A 16,057-nucleotide genomic window follows, 5' to 3' on the forward strand; every position below is an offset into this window, starting at 1 on the left:
TGGATTGGTTACGTGTGCTACATATGTAAAGATATTCTGCCTTTCAAACCAGTTGGCAAGGTGATGGCCTAGTGGTATTATCGCTAGACTATTAATCCAGAGACCCAGGGAATGGGTTGAACTCCCACCATGGCAAATGGTGGAATTTGAATTCCATAAAATTCTGTCAAATACTGTTGATAAGGGAAGGAAGTTGCTGTTCCAACCTGGTCTGACTGACAATGGCAACTCCAGAGCCTCGGCTGTCTCTTAAGTGCCGGAGGAGCATTAAACACTGGTCCAGCCAGCAACACTCACATTACCTAGCATGTTTTTTAATTCATAGATTTATATTTGATCTGTCGATCATCTATTATTTTTAATCTTTACTCCAGATCTCTTTTACCTTGCCTGATACAGATTTGAATCGTGAGAATTTCAGTTGTCCAAGCATCCACAATGATTTTGGGAAACAAGTTTCAGATTTCCATCATATTTTACGCAGTGAAATCACTTTCTAATTTAAAAAGGGCCTAAGCTCTAATTGTAACATTTATATTTTCCGAAGGTCAATGTGCAAAACCAAATGGAATATTACTGAACAAGTCTCAACCATTGTTCTGTATAACAGAAGCATCCTTTCCTCATTTCAAATTTCAATTCCTTTGAGATAAAGGCCAACAGTTAATTAGCTTTTCTGATTGTTTTTCTTAAAATTTTTGTACTGGCTTATTTGTATAAGTAACTAATTAACATTAATCTTCTACAGGTCTATCCTCCATCAATGACAGAGGCTTCTGATTGCTCATATTGAAATCCAGCTGCCATAGCTTTCCAACTAACTTGAACTGTCTGTTCTCTGTACTTTACTATTTCCATACACAAATACTTCTAGTGTCATCTGCAAACATGAAACACAGTCACTTGGTGACCATGCATCACACCTTCCCTTTTAGTCTTGGACCAATGTCCCATCAATCTCTGCCTTGAAAATTTAAAATTAACACACATAGCAGCGTGTGTACATGAGAGGAGCGGAGGAGAGGAGCAAAAGCAAGAAAGCAAGCAGAGGCGTGCGAGAGCGAGACAGGCCACTTGCCTCATTTGCACCACCCTCTTGTCAAAGAAAATGCAAGACACATCAAGATGACAAGAGCAACAACAATCTGGTTACAGAAACATTCTACACATTTATTCTCACAGCCCAAATTAAAATAAACCAAAAAAGAAAATTAACAATGCAATGAAGGAATCACATACATCAGACATGTTGCCTGAAACACAATTTAAATAATTTTAAATATATCCTATGTTATTTAATTACTACAAACACTTCATACAATTTTTATTTTAACAAAGTCCCCACAAAAAGAAACATAACAAAACAGGAATGGTTTTTGAGAGTGGGAGAGCTAAAGTGGCGTGGACTTCGCAAAAGAAGTTGATTACAAATTTTATTTTTTTTTTAAAGAGGTAGATCACTTTTAAGAACAGAAATGGGTTGTGAAAAATAGTATCTTCCCCCCCTTCAAGTCTAAAATTCATCCAAAAATTACAGTAGAAACTGAAAGAGTCTCGAGGAGATGACTTCCTCAGAGATAAGAGATAAAGAAAGCATGGCAGGGGAACAGGTGGGGGTGATAAGGAAGTGAATAAAGCAATTCACTATTGAAAGCCCAGGGGAAAAAAAGACTGCAGCAGTGTTTCTGGGCATGAGACCTGGTGAAAACCAGTTTGGTAGCACTTTCGTGCAACGCATTCAGTCTTGTTATTTGAGGTGCACTTGCTTTCCAAAAGGGCATCTTAAAAATTATACAGCGGGAAACAGAACGAGGGAGGAGCTGGGCGCACAGAGATAGCCTTGCACTAATATTCTCCCTTTAGACCTTATCAGCAGAAATAATATATCTTATCAAACTGGATTTCCTGCCACCCCACCACCCCAGCCCCCAACAAAATGAGCATTAGAAACAGACAGGACTGAATTCCAAGTCAGTTCTGCCACTGCTATTCCAAAAGGATATTTCCTAATGAAGACTCATACTTCTGATCGCTGCTTAGGTGACCATGCACAGCCTATGGACTGATACTGTGTTTTACTTAAATTTTCCAATTCACAAAGTGCATGCCAGATACTGTCTCTTTTTTTGTCCCCCAAAGTCTTGCCATTTCCCATAATCCCAGACAGGCCGCACGTTCATAAAGGATCCGATGCTTGGACACAACGTGAAACATTTCTTTAATGTTTCCTGTTTTCAGAGATTTGCATCAGCTCAATGGAAGATCTCTGAAGCGAAAAACGGAAAACACGACAGATCATCAGGCTTCTCGCGTGCCTTGCAATCCGGTACGACCAATTTCGTAGACCCATTTGAATGGCAGTCTAGGTTCAATATTTTTTTTCAGGTCAGTCACAAAGAGCGAAACAAGGATGTTACCTCACCATTTTCATTGCATAAACCTGAAAATGAAGAAGAAAAATTACGGATGTTTTCACTTGTTGTGCTGTTCAATAACTTTACAATTTTCCACTATATATACAAACCTGAAATCTTCTGCAAGATAAAGAACTTTAATATTGCTAAATGGAAACTAGAAGGTTTCTGTCTCGCACTCATCAGAACAAGGACTTGAGACAGAAAACAGACACCATTTTGTACAGCATGAGAAAAGGATGCTGTTGGTTGGGCCATCATTGACCTGAAGATGCAACTGTCAATCTTAATTCTCAACTGACAGGTACATTCTGATTGGTTAGGACATTGTCAAGGGGATAGAGCAGTGTTCAGCTATCTTTATAACCCCTTTCTTAAAAAAAGTGCAATAAATGTACAAATTCTTTTTGCCTACATGAGAAAAACCACGCAGCACCCCGCGTTTTAATGTAGATTCCCACACACACGAATGCATCACATCCCAAACCCTTCTGACGATTTTAAGCTCATTTCCAGCGCAACTCTTAGAACAGCAATAATTCCAGATTATTTAATAAATGATTTCCAATAACAGACTCACATCTAATTAGAAATATTCCGAAACTAATTTAAGACCAACCAAGCTTTCATGCAAGACTGTGTGCTTCCTCCAAAGTCTTGCCATTTCCCATAATCCCAGACAGGCTGTGCATTCATTAAGGATCTGGTACTCAGACACACAGCATAAAACATTTCTTTAATGCTTACTGCTTTCAGTTCATGGACGGGGAGGATTGTGCCAAAAATCAGATTCTCTGGTATGTTGCAACATTTAGATTGACAATGCCATGTTGCTGCATTCAGTTCATACCACTAGAGGCTCTCAGTGATCTACCAAAATAGTAATAAAGACTTCTTTCCCAAACATTTAACAAGTCATTCAATTTCCCGAACCTTAAAGTACACCATCAAATTATACTGTTTTTCATTTTCTGAAACAGCAATTTTCTCCCCTAAGTGGTAAATTACATTTTTTTTTAACCTTACTCTGTAGCGTGGTCACTTCTGTATTGCAGACATACATGTAGTACTCAAGAGGATATAATTTGTAATACATAATCATAGTCCCTTTCTAATACTGTATAGATTAAGACAACCTCATTACCAGGGTTACTGCAAGAACAGACATATTGGAAAAAGGTGGGGTTGAAGATGAAGCATTCTGATATACCATACAGAATCTTTTGTATGTAAAAGATGAGGCAACCAAAACATACAAGACAACTGCAACACATTTTTGGGCTTCATGCCAGGTACTCCCTCAGATTCATGGTTACTGGTAACTCCAGAGTAAGATTTGATCCAGACTATACATCCATTCTTGAGTAATATCTTATCCACTCTGCAAATCCTTCAATAATCCTCTCTTTTGAAAGGAACTAATTCTTTTTAAAAATACCATTTACGAGTTCTGCCTTAATAACAAGCCGGCAGTGAACTTCACAATATTTCAGCAAAAGGGTTGGAAGTCCCATCACAAAGTAACATTCCTGCCTTTGAGCCAAAAGCTCCAAGTTTGGGTTTTACTCCAGGATTTGATGACCATGGAAGAGGTGTTCAGAACGTGGTCAAACTAGTTAATTACCAACTAATATTGTTGCAATACATCTAGAACAGGAGTTAAGAGAGAGTGCCTCCTAATCAGCCATGCTTGACTTGGAGTTACAGCTCATAACCTATAGCCTCTGGTGACAGGCTAGCCACCAGTTCCAGGAAAATCCAGATGTAGAAGCAGATGCAAGCTTGTGCTTTGCCTGCTTTATGCACCATTAAAGCCCGAGGATAGAAATCAAGATCCCATAAAGAAACTTATGTCTTTAGTCTTCAATGATATCGTGAATTTATAGTCTCCTCACGGTCTCAGTGATCAGTGGAGGCAATCTATGATTATAACTTTAATCATGTTATGAAGGAGAGGACAATGTAAAGAAAAATTGCTTATTTCAAGATTCACCATAACCATCTGTCCCAATCTCTACTAGTTTCTATGCTTCAGCTTTCTGTTGTAACAAGGTGTCAAAAACTACTCAAAATACATCATGTGGCATAACTGAAGTCTTGAACAAGTGCAGCATGACTTTTGTTTTTTGTTTTCTATACTTCGGGGTGCAAAAAGTGGAGTGTGTTTTCCAACTTTCCAACAAAAAAATGCTCATTGGCTATAAATTGTACATCCCACCTCTAATTATCTCCTATCCATACACTGAGGACCTTTTGCATCTCCATTTAAAATAATGCAATTAAGGTTAACTTAATTTCAATACTTGTTTTTTTTTGAAAAGAACGACATATGAAGAGAGTTGACAGGGTGAATGTGGTGAAGAATCTAGAACTAGGTTTAAGAAAGAGAAAGCAAGGATTTTCTCGGAGGATTGAGTGTTTTTGGAACTTCTTCCTCAAAAGACAACGGAGGCAGAATCTGAATCTGATTTTTAAGACAGAAATAGATCGATTCTGGATAAGCAAAAGGTAAAGGATTATTGGTGGTTAAGTAGGTATGTGGAGAGGAGGTTAAAATCAGATCAGCCATGATCTAATTGAATGGCAGAAGGGCAGAGTAGCCTAACCCTGCTCCTTATTTGTATGTTAGTGAACCCTTTCCAACTGTTACATAAATGAGGTAAACGCATATAGACTCCTTTATGAAGTTTATAGAGTCATACAGCATGGAAACAGAGCCTTTAGTTCAACCAGTCCATGCCAAACATAATCCCAACCTAACTAAACACACCTGCCTGCGCTAGACCCATATATCCCTTCAAACATTTCTTATTCAGGTCTTATCTAAATTTCTTGCAAAAATTGTAACTATACCCGCATCCACCACTTTGTCTGGAAGTTCATTCCACACACGAACCACTGTGTAAAAAAAAAAGTTGCCACTCATGTCTCTTTTAAATCTTTCTCCTCTCACCTTAAAAATATGTCCCCTCTTCTTGAAATTTCCCACTCTAGGGAAAAGACACCTGCCATTCACCTTATCTATACCCCTCATGATTTTATAAACCTCAACTTCCAATGCTCCAGTGAAAGAAGGCCCAGCCTATACAGCCTCTCCTTTTAACTCAAACCTCCATTCTTGGCAACATCCTGGTCAATCTTTTCTGAACCTCTTCCAGCTTAATAATATTGTCCCTATAACAAGGCGACCAGAACTGACTTAAGTACATAGAGCAAATCATGCCCTAAAGACAGTGCGTGATGTTGTTCAAATATTTACATCAATAAGGAATTTAGGACATGTACAATTAAGATAGTTTGTCAACTTGTTAAGAGAATTAGATGATCATCTGTAATTTACCTGAACATCTTCTGAAGATGATCCATGGTTCTCCTGGTCATCTTCCAACTCACTATCATTGCTATCAGTGACTCCAGGAGCCCCACTTCGTGTAACAGCACCTGTTCGAGTTTCCTTTGTTTTCCCCATGTACTTCTCTGATCTTTTTTGCTTCATTACATTTGTTTTCCTCTGCCAAACAACTTTTTTATTCTTCATTCGGAGATATAGCCTTGGTGAAGTCAAGCCAGAGCTGGCAGAAGACCGTTGCCTGGGATCAGATTTTAACCGCTTTCCCTCTGCTGGTGACACTTTCACTGATCTTACTGGGCTTGTAGTTCTGGAGACAATAGGTGATGTGCTTGGCTTCTTTGATTTTACTGGAGGTACAGATCTCATTCGCTGCTGCAACCTTGGTGCTAAGGAAACAGACTCGGCTTGCAAAGATCCCAGCATTCTACCTCTCCTTTTTCCTAAAAGAACTGGCGTACTTTGCAGCTTGATTTCAGTGTCCGCTGTCCTTCTACGTTGGCCACCTCCTTTGTCACTGCTGGCAGGGGAGTGGGAACTAGACCCTTTTGAAGGAGGGGATGCTGGTTTCTTGGGGCAACTGTAGGTAACATGTTTGTTGAGGCTTCCTAGGTAAGTAAATTCTTTCTCACAGTAAGGACAATTGTGGCTTTCTGAACTCCTGCTTTTCAATACTGCCTTCTCCTTGGCAGATGAGCGGTTCTTCTGTGAGATTGCCCTTTGCACCAATTTGTTCTTTTTATTCTTCAGAGCATTCATTTTGATCTTGTTCATGGTCACTTTTGGCTTAGTCTCTACTTCAAAACTGAGTCGTTTTGGCTGCCCCATTCTCCGGATGGTGTTTTGCCTGGCTGGCTCTGCAGCAATTGCCCCGTTTTTCTTCCACACTTTCTTTTTCAGTGGGATTGCATTTTTCTTTGGGGTGTAGCGTTTCTTGTCACTGGCAGATGCACAAGCCAGGATATGTTTGTGCAATGCTGGCATGTTATCAAAGCTCTTGCCACATTTTGTACAGTGGATGGCTGTACTGAAGGTCTGAGGAATATTGTGTGTAGTAAAATTTACAGCCGATGACACTGCACTGGCAGAATTACGGTTATGGTATTGAAATGGAGGAGGCTTAAAGCTAGGATAGCGTTGATTGAGACCCATACGGACATCAGGGCCTTTTGGCTTTATCCCAGATGCCATTACTTTTATTGTAGTATACAGTTCCTCTGTTAGATCATTGGAATCATCATCTTCTTCCTCCACCTCACGAGGTGGTGATGCAGAACTTTCTTCTATTGACTGGCTTGGACAGCTGGTGGCTTTGCCTGGATCGGTGAAATTTTGAGGCCTCAGCATTCCATTTTCCAGCTCTATGTGTGTGCATGGCTGGTCAGGATGCAGATCACGCTGATGATGCTGTAAATTGCAAAGGAATGCAAACTCTTTTTTGCAGACAGAGCATACGAAAATCTTGCCTACGCCATGCAAAGACGACCGGTGCTCAGACAATGCATTGGCTTCATTGAAAAGCTGCACACAAAACTCACATTTGAAGGGCCATTCTTCAGCATGAACCAACAAATGTTGGGTTAGATCCTTGATGGAAAGGAAAGGAGTTTCACAGACATTGCACTGAAAGCTTTTGGTAAATGTTGTTTCAGATTTCTCCTCTTGTACTGAAGGCTGAGCATTTTCTGCACTCTCCTGATTATCAGTAGAGTTTTTGATGAGTACGTCTTGGGGCGATTCTGGTTCAATTGTGGGTGGAAGGATACTGTTCAATTCTTGTTCACTATCCGTGTCTGGATAGCCAACGTCTTTAATTTCTTCCTTAACATTTATGCTAACTGGTGACAAAGCAGGCGTTACTGACTGTAAAACTTGGGTGACTGACTCTGGAAGAGGTGAAGGTACAGAAAGGACGGGAGGTGGAGGAGAAGGAGCAGGCGTTGTGACCAGATTTGGGGTTGTGTCAGGATGAGGTGGTGCCTCTACCTCTAGTTGTGGCTGTGGACTGCAGTCTGTATCTTGTTTATTGATCGTTGTTAGATCTGTGCCATTGTATTCATTCATAAGTACCTTCTCTAACATAGAGGTTGTAGGTTTCTTCTTTCTACTGGTGCATGAGATTGGAGTACAAACACTCCCTGTATCCTCTTTGACTTCATTGTCACTGCACAATTTTTTATGCAAACTCAAGTCTAAGATAGTTACCCCAGGCCCTTCCGGTTCCGTTTTTACATTGGGTTGTAGTTTGATGCCACTGGATAGATCTAGAGGCAGGTGGGTGCAGGGAAGCCGGCTTGGTGCATATTCTTTAGAAGTTGTTATTTTGCACATTTCAAGACTCAACGGGCTGAGAGTTTCATCTCGGCTGGACAGACTCCAGGCAGGTGAGCTACTCTGGCTTTCAATTTTTGGTGCTTTTAGGCCAGGTAAACTTTCACTCCATATCCTTATAAAGTCAGTGTCTTTTCCAGTGCTGCTCAATGCTGGACTATGCTGTGGAGAATTTGGTGGTGAACTTGTTCTTCTCTTGAATCGACTAAATCCCACTGTGGGTGCCGTTGATGTTGAAGGACCAACTGAGCTTTCTGGAAACAGAGCTGACCTGGGTGAACTGTTTTCCTGTATCTGAAGAAGCTGCTTAAGCTTTGAGGATAAGGTATTCTTCTCCTGATGCCCACTTAAATTGTTAGTGGTCTGACCAAGAAGAGACAGACCACAAAATGAGGAGACAACAGGTGATATAGTTTCAATGCCTAACTCTGTTTTAGTCTTCGGAAATGGTAGAGGGCTTGTGGTTCGCCTCTTTTTCGGACCTTTCAAATCGCTGTCTGCTGATTCTTTTAGAACAGTGTGGGTTACTGGCACTTGTGTTGTTTTAAGGTTCTGAGGAGATTCGTCAGTGACTGGAAAAAGCACTGAAGGCAGTCCAAATGGATTTGTGCAAGCTGTGTCAACTTCTATCACTTCGCAATTACTGGTGCTGTTGTTTGATTCAATTTTGCCATCAATGTAAAAATTCAAGTTTTCAGAGATGTTACTGGAAACATCCATAATATATGCTTGACACTCATCAGTCTCCTCTTCTTCCTCCTCATCCTCTTCATCTTCAGTTTCTGTGCTAGCAATGTGAAATCCAGATGATCTGGTTTGGTCTGATGTCAGATCTTGCTCCTCTGGGGAGCCCTTCCGTCTCATTCTAATACCCTTAGCCAAGAGGTGACGCTCATGGATACGGCGTTGGTGGCGACGCAAGTTTGTGTAAGAACCAAATGTTTTTTTGCACAATTTGCATGGGTGCTGAATTTTTGATTCACAGCTCTTGACAAGAGAATTTTCCAGGTTTTGAGGTGTTGCCTCACAATCTGTTTTCTTATAATTTTCCAGAGCTACAGGACTTTCCAATCGAGTTGAAGAATTAACACTGATGTCAATTGCTGTTTTATCATAATCAAAATCGTCCTTGTGGAGCTGTCCAGCTGCATTAATTTTCAAAGTGGCCTTCTTCTTAGGCCCAGCCTCATGGCGTCGCTCATGACGTCTCATGTTGATATGGGTGCCAAAGGCTTTACCACAATACCGGCATTTGAATGTGAATCCTTCTGTTGATATGTGGATGTGCTGGTGACGTTCCAGACCTTGTTTTGTGGTAAACCTACGCTCACAATTTTTACATGGAAACATGTGGGTTTCTTCAATATCTCCCATTCCATTCTGATCTCCTTTTGATTTCTGTTTCAGCGATTTGACAGAAATTTTCTTTTTGGGGAGATTCTCAATAGAATCATTTTCTTCCGGCATTGCTTCTGGCTCAAGAGACATTTGTGGATACTTCAGCTGAGGCAGAATCTTCTGTGTAACTATTTGGTGAATCACTACTCTCTGTTCTGGTAAATGGGCAGGAAGGGCACAAGGTTCATCCTTCTCTGAACCTAATTAAAAGAATAAAATTACTACAAAGCACAATTTACAATATCACTTTAGCATTTATCAATTTTTTTCTTACATATACATTCACAATTCAATTATGGAAGAAATCTTAATTAATGTACTTATGATGATAGGTAAGGGAATTTGGTTTCCTCACTAGTGTCATAGGGATCACAGTTACAACACAGAAAGCAGCCAACTGGTCTATCATATTTGAGCCAGTTCTCTGCAAGAGCAGTCTAAGCTAGTCCCATGATCCCACATGTGCTATGTAAACATTCCCTCTTCAGATGCTTATCAATTCCTTTCAGAAAGCCCCAACTGCGAATGAGGCAGATACATTGTGAATTTAAGATTCTTACCACTCACTAAAAGTGATTTTCCTCATGTCAACTTTGGTTCTTTTGCCTTTCAGCTTTAAATCGCTGTCCTGATTGTTGCCAATAAGAACATTTCCCACTATCTGCTGTTTAGGTTAATGGCATTGAATATCTCTATCAAATCTTCTCTTAAACTTCTCCAAGGAAGAGAACTTTAGCTTCTCCAATCTACCCACATATCTGAAATAACCTCAAACCTGGAATCACCCTTGCAAATATCTTCTCTGTATCATCTGATAATTTCACGTCCTTAGATGAGGCGCCCAGATTCAACAAAATTTCACTGTATCGCTTCCTTCAGTCCGAAAAACTGTTTGCATTTGAGAGGACTTTTCAGCCTTTGAAATTGGGCAGCAGCTTTGTGAGCAAAGGTGGGCGAGAAAGAAATTATATAACTAAAAGGATGGAGCACAGTGCAGGCAAAAGCACTTGTGCAAATTTAGGGCTTCTCTGCTAACCCCAAGTGAACTGTAATCGTAATAATGAATCCTAATCAGCAGACATACATATAGTATACAACCTGTGGACAAGGGTGGGAAACTAAGTAGATTGTGTGGGACTGCAGAAAAAAATGGGGAAAAAAAAGAGGGAAGCACAATGTGAAAAGGCTGTTTTATATGTTTTTAAATATTAGCACCGACTTTAGTCACATAGAGGTCTACAGCACAGAAGTCCTTTTGGTCCACTGAGTCTGCGTCAGTCAAAAATAACCATTTAACTATTCTAAACCCAATTTCTAGCACTTGGCCCATAGCGTGGTATGCCGTAGCAGTACAACTGAATATTTAAATGCTTCTTATGTTGTGAGTTTTTTGCCTCCATCATCTTTACAGGCAGTGAGCTCCAGATTCCCACTACTCTCTGGGTAAAAATTTTGCCTCATTTCCTCTAAACCTCCTGCCCCTTATCTAAAATCTATGCCCCTTGGTCACTGACCAAGAGGTGGGGGCGGGGGGGTGCAGAGAGGGATGGCGGGGGGGGGGGGGGGGGGGGGGGGGGGGGGGGGGTGATTCTGTTTACCTAATGCACCCCCTCAATTTTATACAGCTCAATTATGTCCCCACTCCATCATCTCTGCTACAAGGTAAACAATCCTAGTCTATGCAAACTTTCTTGATAACTACAGCTCTTCAGCCCAGGCAACATCCTGGTACATTTCCTTTGCACCTTTTACAGCATACTCCTTACTCTTTATCCCAAAAGTCTCAGAAGTTTCCTTAATGCTCAATTCCACTTACCTATGAGATACCAATTTCTTTCTCTTCGGTAATGAAATAACCTATCGACTCAAATGAAATTTGATTATTTCTCATCATTATCAGTTAGCATTTATTCGTTCACAGGATGTGGGTATTGCTGGCTAGGCCAGCATTTTTACACATTCCTAATTGAAAGTCAACCACATTGTGGATCTGGAGTCACATGTAGGCCAGACCAGGTAAGTTTCCTTCCCTAAAGAAGACTTTTAGTGAACAAGATGGGTTTTTCCAACAACCAGCAATGGTTTCATGGTCATCACTGTTAATTCCAAACTTTTATTGAGTTTAAATTCCACCATCTGCTAGGATGAGAATCAAACCAGGGCATCCAGAACATTACCCATGTCTTTGGATTAATAATCTAGTGATAATACCACTAAGCCATTGCCTGTCAGTAATAATAGGGTGATAATCAACAATAATCTCTATTAATAAGCTGCTCACTAGCACAAATCTCATCTCAACTCTGAATTCTTGTCTGAATTTATCAGGAAAAATCTGACTTCCTGTTCTAGACATCAAGACCTCACTCAACATCTCATGTGATTCTCCCAAATTTCTTGTCATAGCCCAAATCATTTGGGCTTGTATCTGGATTGAGGTTTTGAACTTAACACTATGGTACAGGGTCAAAAGGACTATTCTAACTGTGGAAGCAATTTCAGTTAAATGGAAACAATACAAAGAGTGTGCATGGACTTGCATAAATTTCTCCTTCAGCAACTCTGCAGTAATATAGCAAAAGACACCTAGTGACCACACTGAATGCCCAATGCAATCAAGATTTATAATGTTATGCATTAAGACTAGAAAGAAAACCTCCAATTCATTGTACTAGTGGTAAAGGTGACTTTCAATTTTCTGGAGAGCTAACCCTTAAGATTTGGGTAGAGGAAATACCAAATTGAAAGAAGCATACATATTTAAGATATGCATAAATGAACTGAAAACTCATGGACCTGACTACTATTCATTTGCTACATTCCCCCACCTTGAAGTACTAGGATTAATTCCACTGGTGTTCCAACACATCTAAGATCACACAACAATTCTACTACATTTGGATTCCCTTTCAAACACCTCAGCACTACCCAGCTGCTTCACATCGTAATGAAGAAATAAATGACTGTGACATCAGAACAGTTACTGCAACATCATGAAGAAATTAGTTTAGTTGCAAATTATCCAAAAAAAAAGTGCAAATTATCAGTATTTCAATTCACAAACAATAAAATTTTTAAACTTGTAGCTAGTAATTACCTATATTAAAAAGTAAGGTAAAGTCATAGAACTGCTTTCTCATTAAGCAGAGATGAAGGGTTTAACCTGAGGGTCACCATGCCTCAGGCAAGGGATGAGGTTGAGTAGGTTAGACTTTCATGGTAACCTCAGCCATTGCGGGAACTGAATCCACTCTGGTGGAGTCACACTGCATCACAAACCAGTCACTCAGCCAAGTGGGCTAACCAACCTCCAATATTAGTTACATTGCAGATAGCATTGAACTTCAATAATGTAAACTATGCGATAGTCTCAACTTATGCCAAAACTTTTACATCAAGACAAATAGAACAACATTTCCACGATCTGTACCAAGTTTGTCAAGACACTGACTCCAATTCCAAGAGCAAGAAGGATTAAAAATTCAGGGGCAATTCCTCCTGTTTTTTTACCCTGTAGCTACTGGTGAAACAAGGTATATTTGTAAGATATTGGATAAGAATTGGAGCAAAATGGTCTATGATGTCCTCCATAACCTAACAGACTAGACACTGACTGACTATCTTATCCATACATGCCTTGGAGTATTGTTGGGAGAGTTGCTGAAACTATGGAACCATACCCCATTAAAGACGTGATACTTTCAGTACAATGAAGGAGGAAGTTAAAAATATTGCATTTCGTCATTGCACAACACTTGCCAAAAAAAACTAGGCAGAAGATAATTATACTATAGTACTACTTGTTCTTAGCCAGTGCTATTGTAAGACTGTTTCTCTAAAATGTAACTGATCACAGACGCGCCCGTTCTCAAAACTCATGGAGACTGGCATTATCAATTTATTCTCTATTTTCCAACAATTGCAGCAATAGTAGTGTAAAGGAAGTGACAGTGTGACAATGAAGAACTAGTACTAGTAAAACAAAACCACTTTTCAGATACAAACAATGGACAGAAGAGTTAATTCTACAATAGTTCACCTTTGCCCAATACAACCTACAAGCAATTCAAGTTAGCAACCTTAACAAAGGGTCAGAGTTCACCTTTGTGCTGCTTTAAAATTTAACATCTGCCAAAATTTAACACACATGCTAATTTACATGTTGGGAATCAAACTGACTTTGTGACCAGAAGTGTCGTAATGGCTGAATTTACAATATTGAAGGTGGCCATTCAACCAAACAGGGAAGTTGTTTGTTCTGATACCATTTCCTTCCTCTATAACCATTTCCTTTTGTATTATTTTGTAAATACTTATCCAACTCCATTCTAAATCCTCTAGTTCCTGCCCCAATAGAATTGCAGAAAAGTATTCCATATTCTAATAATCCTCACTGATTTTTCTTCATAATCCACTTTTGATCTTCCTGTGTTATTCATTCTATGACTTTGCTCCTACTTCATCAGATAGTTTTTCACCACTCAACTTTTTCAAAACTTTGAAGACCTCTATTTAATCTTGCCGTGCCTATCACTCAAATGACTGTTGCAGCTTGGCTCCAATATTTCCATAGAACAATGCTAGTACTTCATGCAATATTCCCAGTTATGGTTTGAATACTATAATGAATCAAATTCAACATCAACTTCCTGCTTTTACAATCAATGCACCTTCGTAGAGCAAGGGAATGGTAGTGTTATGTATTGTCACTGGACTCGTAACCCAGAGGTTCTGGCCAATGCTTTGGGGACATGGATTTGAATCTCGACACAGCATCTGGTGGAATACAAGTTCAATTAATTAAAGAAAAAAGTCTGGATTTGAAAGATAATCTCAGTAATGGTGATCCTGAAGCAACTGATGGTAGTAAAGACCTCTCTGGGTTACTAACGTACTTTAGGGAAGGAAGTATCATTCTCACCTAGTCTGATTTGTATGTGACTCCAGACCCACATCAATATAATCGACTCTTAAATGTCCTCTAAAGTGGCCTAGCAAGCCACGCAATTCAAGAGAGCTAAGGATAAGCAACAGATGTTGGCCCGAACAGTGACATCCATATTTCTGCTAAGAATAAAAACAGACTCGTCTTTTTATGGTCATTTTATTTACATTCTATTCAGTTGCTTCTTCCACTCCAGGATAAAGCTCCTTTGCTGTCTGTTTTCCCGAAAAACGTATTTCATCTTTTCTATGTCAAACTATAGCTGCTACTCATGTTATTCTACATATCCTTCGATAATCTTCCATATTCTTTGTCACGAACAGAGATAACGCAAAACAAACTACAGCTGGGTTTTCTGCACCTGACTACCAACCACTGATGTAGAATCGCTGAACAATACATTTCAGGAAGCAGCCATTTGGCCCACTATGCCAGCTCCACTTATTTAACTGAGCCATCTAATTATTCATAATTCACTGGTTCTTTCCCCCATCGTCCTCTAATGTATTTTCTTTCAAGTATTCATCCATGTCTTTTTGAAAGTCACCACTGAATCTGTATCCATCTCCCTTTCAAGCAGCACATTCCAGATCATAACAATTGAGTGTAAAAATAACAGCCTGCGCCATCTGCAATTTGTCTCATCATTCTGCATTTGAGTCCTTCGGTTACCAGCACTTCGGCCACCCTATCGAAACTCTTCATGATTTTGAAGATCTCCAACAATGTTTCTATACAGTAATGAACACTCTATCCCAGCTAAGGCCTAACAAGTTTTTCATAAATGCTGCTTTTGTATTCTACATCTCTATTAACAAAACTAAGGAATCCATATGCATTTTTAAAAAAAACCATGCATGAGGAACAGATGAATACAAATTAAGCTGAGTTTGGGTGTCCACTATGGTCAAAGAGGCTGCCAATCATTACCTCTTGTTTGAGGAATCGTCACAAGGATCGTAGCACTCTTCTAATAGTAACACAGCAGGTTTGTGAGAGTGAGGCGACAGTTGGGAATGTGGGGGGGGTAAGAGGAGGAGGAGTCAGATGCACGTAATGCTGCAAATGCAGGGGCTGCAGAGAGAAAAGATAATCTCTGCTTTACTTCACTTACCCACTGTGTTTTCTCCTTCCAGTGTTACAATATCAGAAGCAATTTTGGTTTTTCCTCTTTTGAATCCTTCCTCACTTCTGAATTTCTGTCGTCGAGCTCTTTTCCTTCCTACAAGTACAATTAGTAAAATGAAAGATCGTCATAGCATAAAGCTATTTTTTATGTGCATTATATCTTTAATTTTAGGTACCGGGAATCACAAAGAAATGAAGTGTTGCCTAGTGAATAAGAATAAACTCTAATATCTTGACCTCTACCTGCTCTCTGTTTTGATTAGGCCTAGAATAAAATGAAGAATCATACAGAAAAGGTTGGTAGAAGTCTGAAACTCTCTTCCACAATCAACAATTATTGTCAGTATATGTAAATGTTAAATGTAAGTTTTAAATTGGAGATTAAAAGATATTTGTTAACCAAACAAAGCACATTTGGACTTAGACAACAAGGTGCAGAGCTGGATGAACGCAGCAGGCCAAGCAGCATCAGAGAAGCAGGAAGGCTGACGT

General features: G+C 39.7%; 1 protein-coding gene across 8 annotated transcripts in view; it reads right to left on the reverse strand.

The window, feature by feature from the left end:
- Nucleotides 1-1,141: 1,141 nt before the first annotated feature.
- prdm2a (PR domain containing 2, with ZNF domain a) overlaps nucleotides 1,142-16,057 on the reverse strand; it is a 144,859-nt gene continuing 129,943 nt past the window's right edge. For all 8 annotated transcript variants that reach the window (XM_048615029.1, XM_048615034.1, XM_048615032.1 and 5 more), the window contains 3 exons: nucleotides 15,552-15,659; nucleotides 5,755-9,692; nucleotides 1,142-2,440 (listed from right to left, as the gene is read on the reverse strand). In XM_048615029.1, the coding sequence (XP_048470986.1) occupies nucleotides 2,414-2,440; nucleotides 5,755-9,692; nucleotides 15,552-15,659 (4,073 nt within the window). In that variant the 3' untranslated portion in view covers nucleotides 1,142-2,413. The remainder of the gene's footprint in view (nucleotides 2,441-5,754; nucleotides 9,693-15,551; nucleotides 15,660-16,057) is intronic.

Source organism: Rhincodon typus, chromosome 31 (assembly GCF_021869965.1).
Source record: "Rhincodon typus isolate 14 chromosome 31, sRhiTyp1.1, whole genome shotgun sequence".
In the NCBI taxonomy this organism is placed as follows: domain Eukaryota; kingdom Metazoa; phylum Chordata; class Chondrichthyes; order Orectolobiformes; family Rhincodontidae; genus Rhincodon; species Rhincodon typus.